We start from the raw sequence: 15438 nt of genomic DNA on the forward strand, positions 1-15438 counted from the left end.
AACACGGCTCCCATTCTGAACTAAATGATTGCATCTCTCCCCAAAATCAATCTATAAACACAAAGAACACCCTGGAGACCAGGCCTGTAAACGTTAGGAAACATCAGAGTTAATGTGACGTGTACATACTTCGCGCAGTGCTGTTGTGCATGTGTGTTATGATACAGACTCACAAGTGTGGCCTTGAGGTCAATTCCCTGCCCCCCACAGCATCAATTTCCTCCAGACTCCCAAGGGAAGTGGTGCTTCCTCCATCCCTTGATGAGATGCCTTTCTGGAGTCTGCTTTGGTCCAAAACTCGCGACTGCGCCATGCAGGAGGCCTGTGATGTGTAGGGGGCCAGATGAGATGATCTAAGAGTCTCTTCTGGCCTTCAAGTCTCCAAATCTCTGCAAAACCGCATGTGGCACATTGAGCATCCTCTGATGGTTCCACGTGTGGCCTGCGTGAACCCTTGCACGACCACTGAGTGTGTGGGAGTGACCCAGGGGGAGCAGCTCAAACACACACAGGAGCCGGCTCGGGGCAGGACATGAGCCCTGCAGGGCAGGGGTGGGGGTGGCAGTGACATCACAAGGGCCTTTTGCAGCACTCATCTGATTGGTGAAAGGCGGTTGGGAGGCGGTGACCTCACAGAGAGTCCACGACAACGGCCAGGGAGGACAGGCTGCAGGGCAGGGGGATCTCAGAGACTCCCGGGGCTTTGCTGCAGGGAGTCTCCTTCTGGAGGTGTCTCCTTGAGGACTGAGAGAGAATTCAGGGTCTCGTATGTGAGCGCGAGGTGGAGCCTCTCTGGAGTTTTCTCCCTTCCCACTGCTCATTGAGCGAGAAGACAGACGTCCCTGTGGAGAAGGGAAGAGTCCCGGAGAGGTTTGGTACCGAGGCAGCCTGATCCACCCGGTGCTGGCCAAATTCTCGACACGGAAAACAGAAGGTTAAGGTGGGACAATTTTCCCCCAGCTAGGCCTTTGTCCCTTCGAGTCCTGGGGGTTTGTCTTTTTTGGTTTCCCTTTTCCTGCTTCCCTCCCTCCACTGGCGAGGAGGGGGCTGCTCTGTAGCCCTCATGGTGGGAGGCCTCCCAAAGAGATGGGACAGGAAGTGTGCTCTGAGAGTGATCCTCACCGGTGACCTGAGCCATCCCTGGGCCATCTGGGGAACCCTGAGCCCACCACCAGAGTCTCCACGCTGATTGGCTGAGCAGGGGGTCTCGTGGCAGGGAGGAGATTCAGGACTTTGTTGTTCTTGTTCAAGGCCCAGCAAATGAGCCAGAAAAATTATTTGCTTGGTGAATTGTTCTCCTTCTCGCTGCTGATTGTCTCTGAGCCGTTCCTGGTTCTCGCTGCTGTTCTCCTTCTTCTAAAAGACTTGCTGAAGAATCAGTGTGAATGGTTGTTGGTCTGTAGCTCATTCCAGGTCCGTTTATTCAGTGTGTGAAACTCCAGACTGATGGTACGTTTGAAAATCAGGACACCCGGGTCCTGTTCCCAACTCTATCCCGACAGGTTGTGTGATGGAAGACAAGGCCCTTCGCCTTTCTCAGCCTTCGCTTCTCCCTCTGTCAGTTGGGGAGAACAATCCTCTCACACCTGCCTCCCAGTGCGGGGAGGCTGGGTGTAACTCATTCGGCCAAGCATCCGAAGTTGGTGCTTTGCCGTTCCTAGATTGAGCTGGAGGCACGGGGAAGATGGGGCAGGGAAACAGAGGGACCCTGGGGATTCTGTGAGGTCATTAAACCAGAGCAGAAGTTAGTGTGGGGGACAGATCTCCTGTACCCCTTCCCTACAGGGACATGCGGGTAATGTGAATGGAGGAGGTGGGGGACCAAGTCACCCTGAGGATCCTGCAAAATTAATACAACCAGAGCAGGAGAGAGTGGGGTATAGACACCCCGAACTCTCTCTCTTCTCCAGAATGACCCTGATTACCAGAACTGGGGGACTCCTCAGAGAGCAGAAGAGAGCTGGAGAGGATAGACCTGTGCAATATGGACTATATGGTGGATAGAAAATTGGTCCTCGAGCCGGTTTTGTTCAATATCTTCATAAATGATCTGGAGGATGGTGTGGATTGCACCCTCAGCAAGTTTGCAGATGACACTAAACTGGGAGGAGAGGTAGATACGCTGAAGGGTAGGGATACGATACAGAGGGACCTAGACAAATTGGAGGATTGGGCCAAAAGAAATCTGATGAGGTTCAACAAGGACAAGTGCAGAGTCCTGCACTTAGGACGGAAGAATCCCATGCATCGCTACAGACTAGGGACCGAATGGCTAGGCAGCAGTTCTGCAGAAAAGGACCTAGGGGTTACAGTGGACGAGAAGCTGGATCTGAGTCAACAGTGTGCCCTTGTTGCCAAGAAGGCCAATGGCATTTTGGGATGTATATGTAGGGGCATTGCCAGAAGATCGAGGGACGTGATCGTTCCCCTCTATTCGACATTGGTGAGGCCTCATCTGGAGTCCTGTGTCCAATTTTGGGCCCCACACTACAAGAAGGATGTGGACAAATTGGAAAGCATCCAGCGGAGGGCAACAAAAATGATTAGGGGACTGGAACACATGACTTATGAGGAGAGGCTGAGGGAACTGGGATTGTTTAGTCTGTGGAAGAGAAGAATGAGGGGGGATTTGATAGCTGCTTTCAACTACTTGAAAGGGGGTTCCAGAGAGGATGGTTCTAGACTATTCTCAGTGGTGGCAGATGACAGAACAAGGAGTAATGGTCTCAAATTGCAGTGGAGGAGGTTTAGGTTGGATATTAGGAAAAAAATTTTCACTAGGAGGATGGTGAAACACTGGAATGCGTTCCCTAGGGAGTTGGTGGAATCTCCTTCCTTAGAAGTTTTTAAGGTCAGGCTTGACAAAGCCCTGGCTAGGATGATTTAGTTGGGGATTGGTCCTGCTTTGAGCAGGGGGTTGGACTAGATGACCTCCTGAGGTCCCTTCCAACCCTGATATTCTATGATTCTATTAATATCCAGAGTACTCCCTCTGGGGTTGTGCCACCCTGCACTCCCTACAGGGAACATACAAGAACAAGCAGCAGTGAGGTGATCCTTGAAGGTTGTGAGCTCTCTATAGTGGGGGGTCTTTAGTGTACAAAGACTCAACAGATGGAGTGTGGGCCCCCTGTGGGTTTGGCTTCCCTCCTGAAAGGAGCTGGGAGGGTGTAGGACCCAGCAGCATAAGTGGGAACCCCATTTCTCAGGGGAGGGAGGGCCCAGTAGCAAGGGGAGGACCCAGTGGTCTACCTGCAATGGGGTCTTGGTGAGATTTCAGAGAGAGGCTGCTGCTGACCCTCAGCTGTGTTTCAGGGTTTCACATTATCCAGACGATATACGGCTGTGATCTCCGGGAAGACAACACCACTTGGGGGTTTTACCAGGATTCATATGACGGACGCGACTTTCTTACCTTCGATAAGGAGACCGTGACTTGGGTAGCAGCAGACATTGGGGCTCAGATCTCCAAGAGGAGATGGGATGCTGAAGTACTTGACAACCAGCGGTGGAAACGCTACCTGGAGGAGGAATGTATTCCCTGGCTAAGGAGTTCTCTAGAGTACGGGAAGGAGACTCTGCAGAGGAAAGGTAAGTTGGGGGACAAGCCCCACCCAAGAGGTCAATACAAGTTACATCTCCATTCCCCAGCCCCAGTTCCAAAATGGAGCAGGGGAGTAAGGGGCAATTCAGCGAACCTTGCACCAGGGATGGGTGGGGAAAGAACCCCTTCCCCACCAGCGCTGCTGGAAAAAAAGATAAGAAATTGAAAATGTTAAAAGCAGCTCACTGTAGAGAAGCTGATCAAATGAGCCCAAATTTGCAGCACACATTCTAGCTCTTCCCCTGGTGTGACACAGTAGTTATCAAGGCAATCTGCCAATGTGTGTGCATGTTAGAGTAATTTACTTAATTATGGAAGAGCCACCGCTTCTCTGGACACCAGCTTCATTCACCATGTAATTCTTCCTCATTCACTGTCTGCACCATCATATTTTCTTATGTTACCCCCAGCCCCTGTGTTCCACCAATGACGGTAGCTTTGTTCTTGTTGCCTTTGTCCAAACTTCTCCCACAGTCATTTATGTGCTTTCTTCCATGCCATCCCCTACATGTGGAATTGCCCTCCCCATACTAATCTGGAAGAAGGCACCCCTTGACCTTAAAGTTTTCCCCCTCAAGACCTACCTTTGCTGCAACACCCTCTTACTTATTCCTTGATTCTTTTATCAATAAGACATCTGATAATCACACTCAAATTTATCAGAGCTTTTTCAGTAAAGATTAATCAGCACAAACATAGAAGGGAAGAGGTTAAATGCTTTACCACTCCGACTCAGGAGGACAGTTGCAGCGTAGTCTGCTTCAAAATGTTAACTCGCTATTACCCACATATGTACCTTGTGTGTTACCATGTACACACATTTCCCAGATTAGTTAGCATCATTACACACCCTAATCTTTCCCTTCCCAAACAGTTTGCACTTGCTGTTCAAAGTTACTTGAAATTTGTACCCAGTTTTTTGCAACATACTAGTTACTTATTTCTCTCAGGAACCTCAGCAGAACATTATCTTGTCAATTGCCATCTTTACAAATGCCAAGAAGTAAAAGCCATACACAGCAGTCTAATGTATATTTCAGTGCCAACGGGCTGGGAAACTGATTTTTCAACATAAGAGTAAATGCATTTGAAATCCATAATATTGGGGTAAATAGATTTGGTAACAACCTACAAGAAATTAGCCAATTAATATTAGTTAATTTGAGGGGCAATTTAGCACTGTCACTTTTTGTTTAATGGGCCCTTTCCATCTTTAATTGGTCATTTTATCTAGTTCATTTTTTTGCTCCCTGGCCAGGGCAAGATTCTTCTCTCTTTCATATCCAGGGACTGAGAGGAGATGGGCACAAACCTAGCACATGATTGACACCTGTATCTGGAGTTTAGTGAAGCCTTTCAAGGTACTTGTGTCACTGTGGTTGGGAGCAGAGGCCAGGTCAGGGACCTGGATTGGGGGTTCACCGTTGCTGATGCTGTGAATTGGGCACAGGAATTCTCTAACATGGTGGCTCTCTCTCATCAGAGGGATTCCGTCTCATGGACTTTCGTCCTCTCCCACTCCTGGGGTCTCAGAATTTCATGCTGCAAAGCTCCAGCAAAGGCTGCCTGGATTAGAGCTTGAAAATAACTAACTTCAGTTTCTTCTTTTTCCCAGTGCGCCCAACAGCTAGAGTGAGCGACAGGTCATCTCATGACGGCCTCACCACCCTCTCCTGTAAGGTCAGTGGGTTCTACCCCCGGGACATCACCGTGACCTGGCTGAGAAATGGGGAGAGCAGACAGCATGAGACCTACTCTGAAGGCATCCTACCCAGTGGGGACGGGACCTACCAGACCTGGGTGACAATGGAGATTGATCCCAAGATCAAAGGCCATTATTCATGTCACGTGGAGCATGAAAGCCTGTCAGAGCCACTCTCCGTCTCCTGGGGTAAGGCATTTGTGTGTGTGTCTCTTTTTTCCTTGTGGGAGAGGGGGAATCCATTAAACTCAACCCCTGAAAAATTCTCATTTGGATTTCTAGGCTGAAGCTGGAATTTCCTCAGGGTCTGTGAGGCCCTGTCCCCTTTGGCCCTGTCCCTCTGCATCAAGTTCTTGTGCTAGAGTTGGGACCCACAGTGCCTGGGGCTCATGCCTTGCTCTCCAGTTTGCTGCCTCTGGGGCTGTTCGATACATCTCAGCAATACACTGTCTCTGAAGGGAGAAGATTAGTAATCGGACATTAAGGCCTGAAGGGACCATTCTAATCATCTGATCTGAGCTCCTGCATAGCCCAGGGCAGGGGGGAATCACACCAGGGACCCCAGCATCCAGTCTGGTCATCTGTGAGCAAACTAGAGCTCATCCTTCAGAAAGAGATGCCCATTCCAGATGTAAAGTCTCCAAGGGATGGAGAATTTACCACATCCCAGGGGAAGCTCAAATCTGCCCCTTATTTCCAGACAGAATTGGTCTTGCTTCAGCTTGCAGCCCGGTGTCAGAGAAAAACACAGTTCTCACTCTCAGGTTGGGTGCAGCAAGTCAGATACATTTTATTATCTCAAGCAATTGCACAGAGGGAGAGAGTGCCCTAGGACACAGGGTTTCCCACACCTAGGCAGGTCTCTCTACAGATAAACAATTAGAGCAAGTATTTATACCTTTATTACAGACAATAATAAGCAACAGCTGCATATTGTTTATACATATTCCTTCATGATATCTCATTTTGCTCAATTTCTCTTATAGTCTACGTTCTATTCTTATCTAATACAAGGTCACAACAGCCTCTTTCACAGTTCTTTTCCACTCGCTTTGCACTATCCCCACTTCTACAAATCTTGCGTTATTAAAGCTAGAGTTAGCCTGACTTCTGTTCATTTCAGAGGCCTGCATCCAAATTCCCTTTATATACTTCCACATCGGTCTCAACTTCATGCACTTGTGGTCCTGCCATGAGTGCAGGGGACGGGACTAGATGACCTCTCGAGGTCCCTTCCGGTCCTCTGATTCAGCAGGTTCTCAGAAACATGGCTCTACGGGCCCTTCATTCTTGCCCATGTGGCCAGAGAGAGAGGTTTAATGTTGGGAGCAGCTTGTTTCTGTGTGCAGTGATGCTGGAAGGAAGGGTATGGCCTTGGAATGGAGCGAGGAGGCAGATTAGAGCCCTGCATCACGGGGGAGAGACTCCTATGCCCCTAGCACAAGAAAGTCTAGGAATAATTTATTACAGATGGAGCTCCCTTCCAGCCATCTTTTTGCTTGGTTAAATGGGATGTGGAAAAATGCAGCATTTGGAAGTGCAAACAATTTCTGAGAGGGCAACCTGCACCGGGACTCTCGTCAGCAGACGGTTTCACATCACGATCCTGCTGCCACGTCCCCTGCCAATTTTTGTGTCATAACCCACATTTCCTTATTCTCTTCGAAATATTTTTCTTTCTGCTGTTTTATTATGTGGATCTTTCAGACAACAGGAGAAGCTGATTAATGAAACTGAAAGTGTGTACAGAACTCGGGGTTTAACAGGTTTATATAAACCAAAAACAGTATTAATATTTCTATCCTCCCCTCTTTACTTCCTGCCCCCTCAAAAAACACGCATTGTGTCTGTAACTCCATTCATGGCAGAGAAATCCAGAGATTTGAAGTCAGTTTCCAGTTTGGCACCAGATTCCCACAGTGGGACTGTTCCATTAGTCATGAAAGTCAGCGTTGTCAAGGGGGGTTAGGGGCTGGGAGCCAGGACTCCTGGGTTCTGTCTCTGGAAGGGGAGTTGGGGTTAGGGGGGTTAGAGCAGGAGGGGCTGAGAGCCAGGATTCCTGGGGTCTATTCCTGGCTCTTGCACTGCCTCACTGTGTGATCTTCAGCAAGTCTCCCCCCTTTCCCGTGTAGGGACGATACTGACATCCATGCTCTCCCACAGTTCTGAGGATTGGTTAATGTTATAAAAGTCTTTGAGTTTAAGTGCTAAATATTTATTATGACTGGAAGTGGTGGAGACTGTATCCAGGACTTCCTATGGTGGGGTGCAATGCATGGTGGCTGCAGTGGAAGGGGTGGAGGGTTGCAGGACTCAGCCCTAACTTGGGGAGCTGACTGACGGATCCCTGCAGTGGGATGAAAGGGGGATTTTAGTGGTGCGGGGGAAGGAGATTTTTCCCCATTGATCATTCTTTCCATTCCATTTCAGAACCAAATAACAATCTGATTCCCACTGTGGCTGGAGTTATCACTGCAGCTGTCCTGATTGGTGTTATAATCGGAGTAGTCGTCTGGAAAAAGAAACGCCCAGGTAAAGAGCCTGGGATGGGGGGATTCTCTGGACTTGCCGGGCCCTGCACACCCGCCTAAGGGCAACAGCAGTTCAGGAGCCTGTGTCAGTCCGGTGTAACTGCCCCATTGCGGGACTGAGCTAATGACCCCCAATGGGAGCTGCTGGAGGGCCAGACCCAGAAACTGGGTGCGGGTTACAGTTTATATGAGGCTAGGTTTTCCATAGAGCTCAGCACCCAGTGCACCGAGGTCTGTGGAAACTGTCTCATTGTGTCTTTCTCTCCTGCCAATTGTGAGCGCCTGGGACCTTGAGTCCATTACTGAGCACCAGGGGGCTGTGCTGGGCCAGGGGCCCGGTTTCTGAGCTGTGGACACAGATCAGAGTCGGTTCCTGCCTTGGGAGCTGCGTTCACTGAAATTTGCCTTCTCTCTGCAGGGAAGAAGGGAGATGGCTATGCTGTAGCTCAGGGTAAGTGACAAGAGACCCATCACCTCTTTTCAAGTGGCTATCTCTGAACGGCCATCAGTATTTGCTTGTGGATTTTAGCCTGGAGCCACTGACAGGAGATCCTCGCTCCCACTCATAGGCCTTGTCTACACTGAGGATTTTAGGGAAATCTCCAACTATTGCTCTAGTACCATAGAATCGTAGGACTGGAAGGGACCTTGAGAGGACACCTCGTCCTGTTTCCTGCACTCATGGCAGGACTAGGTATTATCTAGACCATCCCTGAGTAACCTGCTCTTAAAACCCTCCAATGAGGGAGATTCCACAACCTCTCTAGGCAATTTATTCCAGTGCTTAACCACCTCTTCCAGTCCTCTCTCCCATCTTTCATGACTTTTCAGAGCTATTGACTCAGATATCTCCTCTCTCAGTTCCTTGACTATTCTAGGATGCTCTTCATCAGGCCTTGGTGACTTGAAGACCTCTAACTTGTCTAAATAATTTTTGACTTGTTCTTTCCCTATTTTAGCCTCAGATTCTACCTCAATTTCACTGGTGTTCACAATGTCAGACATCCAATCGCTATGACACGTTTGGGTGAAAACTGAAACAAAAAAATCATTTAGCCCTTTTCCCATTTTCACATGTTCTGTTATTGTCTTTCCTTCCTCATTGACTAATGGGCCTACCCTGTCCTTAGTCTTCCTCTTGCTTCTAATGTATTTGTAGAATGTTTTCTTGTTACCTTTTGTGTCTCTAGCTAGTTTGATCTCATTATGCACCTTGGCCTTTCTAATTTTGCCTCTACATACTTGTGTTATTTGTTTACAGTTTTTCTTTGTAGTTTGATCTAGCTTCCACTTTGTGTCGGACTCTCTTTTGATTTTTAGATCATTGAAGATCTCCTGGTTAAGCCAGCGTGGTCTCTTGCCATCCTTCATTTCTTTCCTGTGCAGTGGAATAATTTGCACTTGTGCTCTTGATAATGTCTCCTTGAGAACTTTTCAACTCTCCTGAACTGTTTTTCCCCTTAGACTTGCTTCCCATGGGATCTTACCTTAGCAAACTCAGGGAATTGCTAAAGTCTGCCTTCTTGAAATCCATTATTTTATTGTGTTGTTTTCCCTCCTACCATTCTTTAGAATCATGAATTCTGTCATTTCATGATCACATTCACCCAAGCTTCCTTCCACTTTCAATTCTCAACCAGTTCCTCCCTATTTGTCAAACCAAATCTAGAACAGCCTCTCCCCTAATAGCTTTCTCCACATTCTGAAAGAAAAATTGTCTCCAATACATTCCAAGAACTTGTTGGATAATCTGTGCCCTGCTGTGTTGTTTTCCCAGCAGAGGTCTTCTTCAGTAGTGTAGAGTGGCTGTAGACACATGTTCTCTAACCTTGCTCCGAGGAAGTCCTAGATGATACAAGGGTTAAAAACACCTGAACCCCATCTCCTCAATTGCTCCACCCCTGCTCTCTCTGGTGGAACTGCATGGCTTGCGGGCATGGGTCCCAATTTTAGTAGTGTAGACAAGGCGATAGTCAGGAATGTATACGGTGGTTTTGGGCTGAATTATTATCCCCCTAGAGCTGTGCTGTGTGTGGCTGAGTGTGACCCTGAAGGTGTCTGACCTGCTTTTAATGTTACACTTTTGACTTACCTGAAAGTTGGTTTGGTGCTTGTGAAATCTGGGCCTGATCCAAAGCCTGTTGAAGCCAATGGGAGTCTTTCCACTGACTTCAGATCAGCACCACTCTGTCGCCTCGATTACAACAAGTTCAAATCCCCTCCTCAATTGTCTCCTGTAATTAGCTTTACCAACAGGACCAAGACTAAAAATTATGGGAAATATTTACATATGTTATTGACTGCATCTGAGGCCCTCTAATGTCTGGTATGAAGAGCCAGTATAAAGTGCACAGATCTGCCGGGCCCTGCTAGGGTGTAGTCATCCAGCTCTCTCTCTATGCTCTCAGGGGTCCCCCAGCAGGTAACGGAGGGGGTTTGAGAAGTGCCAACAAAACCTCCGCAGAGCACCACCCTACCTCCTGCAGCTGGCCCTCAGTCGTGCCTCCTTCCCTCCTCCTCGTTACTCCAGAACAACAGAAATTCACATGCAAGAGCTTTGTTAATGGGGAGTTAAGGTGGCAGGTGCTCAGCCCTGCCCTGGGCTCCCTGTGTCCTTTCAGAATGGGAGTGTTTAATTCCCAGAAGTCAAAGGTTTGCAAACCAGGATATGCAGAGATATTATGGCCAAATTCACAGCCATAAAAAACGCATCACAGACCATGAAATCTATAGAGATTTCACCGGGGAGACCAGCATTTCTCTAACTGGGGGTCCAGACCCAGAAGAGGGTTGTGGGGGGCGGAGGGGGTTTGCAAGGTTATTGGAGGGGATCACAGTATTGCCACCCTTACTTCTGTGCTGCCTTCGGAGCTGGGGAGCCAGAGAACGGTGGCTGCTGGCCAGGCACCCAGCCCTGAAGGCAGTGCCCCCCCAGCAGCACCCTAAACGTAAGGGTGGCAATGCCGTGACCCGTTGACAATAACCTTGCTGCCCCCCTCCCCCCAGCCCCTTTTTGGTCAGGACCCTACAGGTACAACACTGTGAAATTTCAGATTTAAATAGCTGAAATGATGAAAATAACAATTTTTTACATCCTGTGACTGAAATTGACCAAAACCGACCGTGAATTTGGTAAGGTCTTAATTATGTTGCTTCCCACGCAACTCAAACTCTGCCCCAGTGGGTCTGGGAATAGGAACAGGAAGTAGACCAGCACCATGCCAAACCAAACTTGCCCTTGTCTGTGTGCCCAGCACCGCCCCAAATCTGCATTCCTCTTCATACCGTCCACATTGTTCGGTGCAGCGCCATTGATTAAGGCGGGAATTGCTGTTCATTGGCGGGGGGAGGGTAACATATGTGGTCTGCGTGAGGGACCCCTCTGGGCACAGACCAAAGGAGGCAGAGTTGAGGTTGTTTAGCAGGAGTATCCTTAGCCCAGCATCTCCTGCTTTGCCCGCCGTTGAATGTTGAGTAGTCTGGGCTCCCGTTCTGACAAGGCATGAAGAGCACAGAGCAGTGCTGTCCCCCTACAATGGTGACGTTTTTCGCACGTGAATAATGGAAATCCTGGGCAGCTGCCCTGTAGACTGATCTGTGCACCAACCAGCTCACTGCTCGGGAAGAGTCAGGTGATGACTGTTCCCTTTGGATAGGAGTCCCCGTATCTAACAACTACGCTGAAACCCTGTCCTGTGAGAGACGCTAATATACTCTCTCTTCTCCTCCTCCTCTGCACAGCAAACGACCAAGGATCTAGTGGCTCTGACCTATCTGCCCAGGGTAAGTGAGGGGGGCTCTAGCCTAGGGGTTCACTGCTCTCACTGAGGCCTCTGGAGAGAGAGACCCAGTCCAAGTCATTGGACCCTGAGTGTCCCTGGCCCGTCCCCTCTAGCAAACCAGCCCCAAGGAGCAGAACAGGGGAGTTTGGGATCTCTTATTTCCCTTTTATTCACACTGGGGGTGCAGGAACAGGTTTGCAGCCAAATCCCCCTTGTTTTCGCTGCGATGACTTTAGGTGTGAAAGACGCTAGTGAGAGGGATTTCTCTGTGGCTGCTGGTACAGCGTGGGCTGAGCTCAGCTTTTGCAAGGATAACTCCAGCTGCTTCAGAGAACAGTCTCCAGTGAACTGCAGGGAGGAAGCAGCAGGGACAGAGCCCAGCCCTTGGGGCTCCAGGAACCCGGGTCTCTGACCCTGGAGCTACAAGCTTTGTCAGCGGGGCTAGAGATTTTGTCCACTGAACCCTGCAGCCACTAGGGCGACCGCCCCGACCACAGCCTGCACTGTCATTGCAAAACATGATGGCAGGTTCCCTTTGACAGATGTTGCCTGTGTTTAACTTCTGCAGCTTAACTGAGCCTGGTGGAGTCCGTGCCACGGCCTGAGGGGACCCCCGAGAGAAAGACGGATGAGCTCTGCTCTGTCTCCCTACAAGAACCAGTCAACCCCTCCCTAGCTTTTCTCTGGCAATTGGAGGGTCCCGTGTGGGATTTCTGGCCTCGTCTCTCTGCTCACTGAACCATGTTTTGCTTTTCAGGTGTCATAGTTTTCTGTAATAATGTTTTATTTGCACAAAATAATTTCCAACATTTTAATGGATAAAAACTCTGTTAGTCAGAGTTCAGTGTTTGCCCCATTCAGTGTGGGCACGCCATCCTCTGGCTGCGCGGTGCGGTGAGCTAGGTCTGTCAGCAGTAACTGCTTGTGCATCTGTGGTGGGGACAGCTTTTTTTTCTGTCGAATTTCATGATTATAACACGGTAAATGGCCGGGTCTACTCGCAGCTGGTCGCACTGTTGCCATCATCAGCTGAGGACGTCTGTTGGACAGGAATAAGTGTCTGCATTTAGTTTGTAAGTGCCTCTAATGTCCTTTTCACCATTCATAGAGCCATAGAAATGCTGGGCTAGAAGGGCCCTCAATAGATCATCAAGTCCAGCCCCGATCTCAGGCAGCACCAAGTTAACCTAGACCATCCCTGACAGGTGTTTGTCCAACCTGTCCTTAAAAACCTCCAACGACGGGGATTCCACATCCTCTCTAGGCAACCTGTGTGACGAAGTGGGGTATTTTCCTAACGTTGCGTATGTATACTGTGTGCCTCAGTTTCCCCCGTGTGCTGCATGTCTAACCCAGGTGGGAGGTGGGGTGTCTGCTGTTGTAGAGGACCAAGTGTGACCCAGTCTAGCAGCCTGGATCCCAGACCATGGCCTGGGCACTTTGTAACTTAGCGACTGATGACCTGAAGGCCCATCCCAACTTGGAGCCAGCCAGTTATGGGCAGCGGAGAGAACAAAGAGCTGAAGAGAGAGTCACCTGGAGACCTGTTTGCCCGGGAAAGAAGACAGATGGAAGTGGGGCCTTGGAGGTGATATGGGGTGGGCCGCAGAAAGGAGGATTCACTTCTGGTCTGGGAACAAAGAGCGGCCTGAGCCCACCTGGATGGGGACAGACCCTGATGAACGCCCCTGAGAAGGTCTTGTAATCTGCTCCAGACGTACAATAAACCCTTCTGTGCTGCGCTGGCTGAGAATCGCTGCAGGCTCAAGAGAGGCAGGCATGCTGGAGGCTCAGACGGGCGGTACTGGGAGGCGGAGGAGAAGCCTACAGCTTAAACCCTGAGCAAAGAGTGTGACCTCATGTAGGCTCAATACTCTGAAAGGCCGGTTCCCATACGGAGCCAAGAGGGCACTGGCCTGTGAGTCTGTGACAACCTGTCCCACACTGAACTGTCCTTAGAGCTAGAGAGTTTTCCTAATGTCTAACCTAAATCCCCCATCTCCTACTGTCAGTGCACCTGGAGAACACTCGATCACCGTCCTCTTCAGAGCAGCCCTTAATGCCGGGGTAGATCATTATTTTTTGTCAAGGTCCAAATTTCTTGGTCAAGATATAGCCATGGTCCAGACTCAAGAGAAATATTTCTCACACCACAACTGCCCCTGTTCAACGAACACCTGCAGTGCTGTGAAATGTGCCCAGGGCCTATATTGTTTCTATTCTTAGTGCATTAAATGAAAAATAAAATCAAGCCATGGTATAGCCTGAAAATAACCTCCAAGAAAGATAACAAGGAGTCTGGTGGCACCTTAAAGACTAACCGATTTGTTTGGGCATAAGCTTTCATGGGCCCATGAAAGCTTATGGCCAAATAAATCGGTTAGTCTTCTTGGAGACCCCAGGGCATGGCCACTAGTTAAGTCGAGGGGATGGAAGGCCATAAGGGTCGAGGAAGTCTCCCTGCTGAAGGCCGAAGGGCTTCTTCTCAACCCCCCTTAATAGAATTCAGGCCTGGCTGGTTTGAGTAAGCTCTTTTGCTCTTAAAACAATGTTGCAGCCGCAGATAATGCCTCAGAGTGTAAGGTTTGCTGACGCCAAGTTAAAGATAATAGGAGAGAGAACTACAAGGCCAGGCAGGACGTGCTGGTTGTTTAAGTTGCTAGGAATGCTTGTTAGCGGTTGCAGGAAGTAAACATTGTTGAAACCCAGATAAGGAAGGCAGAGTATTTGTGTAAAATTTTAATTGGCTGATGTGTAGTGCAGTAGCATTAAGGGATATAAAAGTGTGTGTAATGACCTGCTCTGGGTGCAGGATTTGAGATTCTATTCTCCCTACACTTTGTTTGCAGCTGCAAATAAACTTTTCTGCTTCTCCACCCCGTTGTGATTATTGAGTGACGCACACCGGGTAACGAACCCCTGCTGTTGTTTGGCCTCTGGGCACTGGGTGCTGGCAACAGTCTTTAAGGTGCCATCGGACTCCTCATTGTTTTTGGGGATACAGGCTAACACGGCTCCCCCCGATACTTGTCTCCAAGAAAGATGTAATTTATCTGAACCGTTGAGAAAGTGTTTAGAAAAATGTCAAATAGATGCAACTATTAGCATTAAAAATACTTTCAGGCAACAGGTTTAAGTTTTGTGTGAGTTTTGTCAAATACGGTTATTGTAGGCGTATCTGCACAGAGAGAGAGAAACAGATTCAAAACTTTTTCAGCCGTTTGTGGTTTATTTACCATCAGTATCAGAGTTTGAAAGAAACACTTAGTACACCTGAACTCTTCATCATTTATGATTCAAGCCTTTCCACTAACAAACTCCCACCCACCACCACTCCCAGATCCTTCTCAGCACCGCTGCTGCCGAGCCAGTTTGCCTCATTCTGTATTTGTGCATCTGGTTTTCCTTCCCTACGTGGCGCACCTCACATTGGTCTTTGTTGAATTTCATTTTGTCGTCTGTTGCCCAGTTCTCCAGTTTATCCAAGTCCCTCTGAATTTTAGCTCTATCCTCCAAAGTGCTGGCAACCTCCTTCCCCCCACCCCGCAGCTTTGTGTCATCTTCAGCATTGATCAGTCTGCTCTCTGTACCTACATCCAGGTCATTAATAACGATGTTAAACGCTGGAGCCAGAACAGATCCCTGGGGAACCCCACTTAAGACCACCTCTTTTGCCCTCACAGTTTACAGCTCTCTCCTCCCCCTCGGGGTGCAGTGACCCTCTACGGGTTAACAGGACCTTTTTCCAGTGAAAGAGCCTTTATGACACTGTGAATATTCTGAAACATGTACATGTATTTGTTAGCAATCAGCAGCTGA

At 48.9% G+C, this 15438-nt stretch overlaps 1 protein-coding gene across 1 annotated transcript; it reads left to right on the forward strand.

Moving 5' to 3' along the window:
* Nucleotides 1–1684: 1684 nt before the first annotated feature.
* LOC142068403 (class I histocompatibility antigen, F10 alpha chain-like) lies at nt 1685–14750 on the forward strand. Its single transcript, XM_075127367.1, has 7 exons — nt 1685–1719; nt 3281–3591; nt 5220–5495; nt 7737–7838; nt 8256–8288; nt 11579–11620; nt 12188–14750. Exons 1-7 carry the CDS (start codon nt 1685–1687, stop codon nt 12190–12192), a joined length of 804 nt encoding a protein of 267 aa, XP_074983468.1. The 3' UTR covers nt 12193–14750.
* The last annotated feature ends 688 nt before the right edge of the window (nt 14751–15438 follow it).

This window comes from Caretta caretta, chromosome 4 (genome assembly GCF_965140235.1).
Source record: "Caretta caretta isolate rCarCar2 chromosome 4, rCarCar1.hap1, whole genome shotgun sequence".
Classification (NCBI taxonomy): domain Eukaryota; kingdom Metazoa; phylum Chordata; order Testudines; family Cheloniidae; genus Caretta; species Caretta caretta.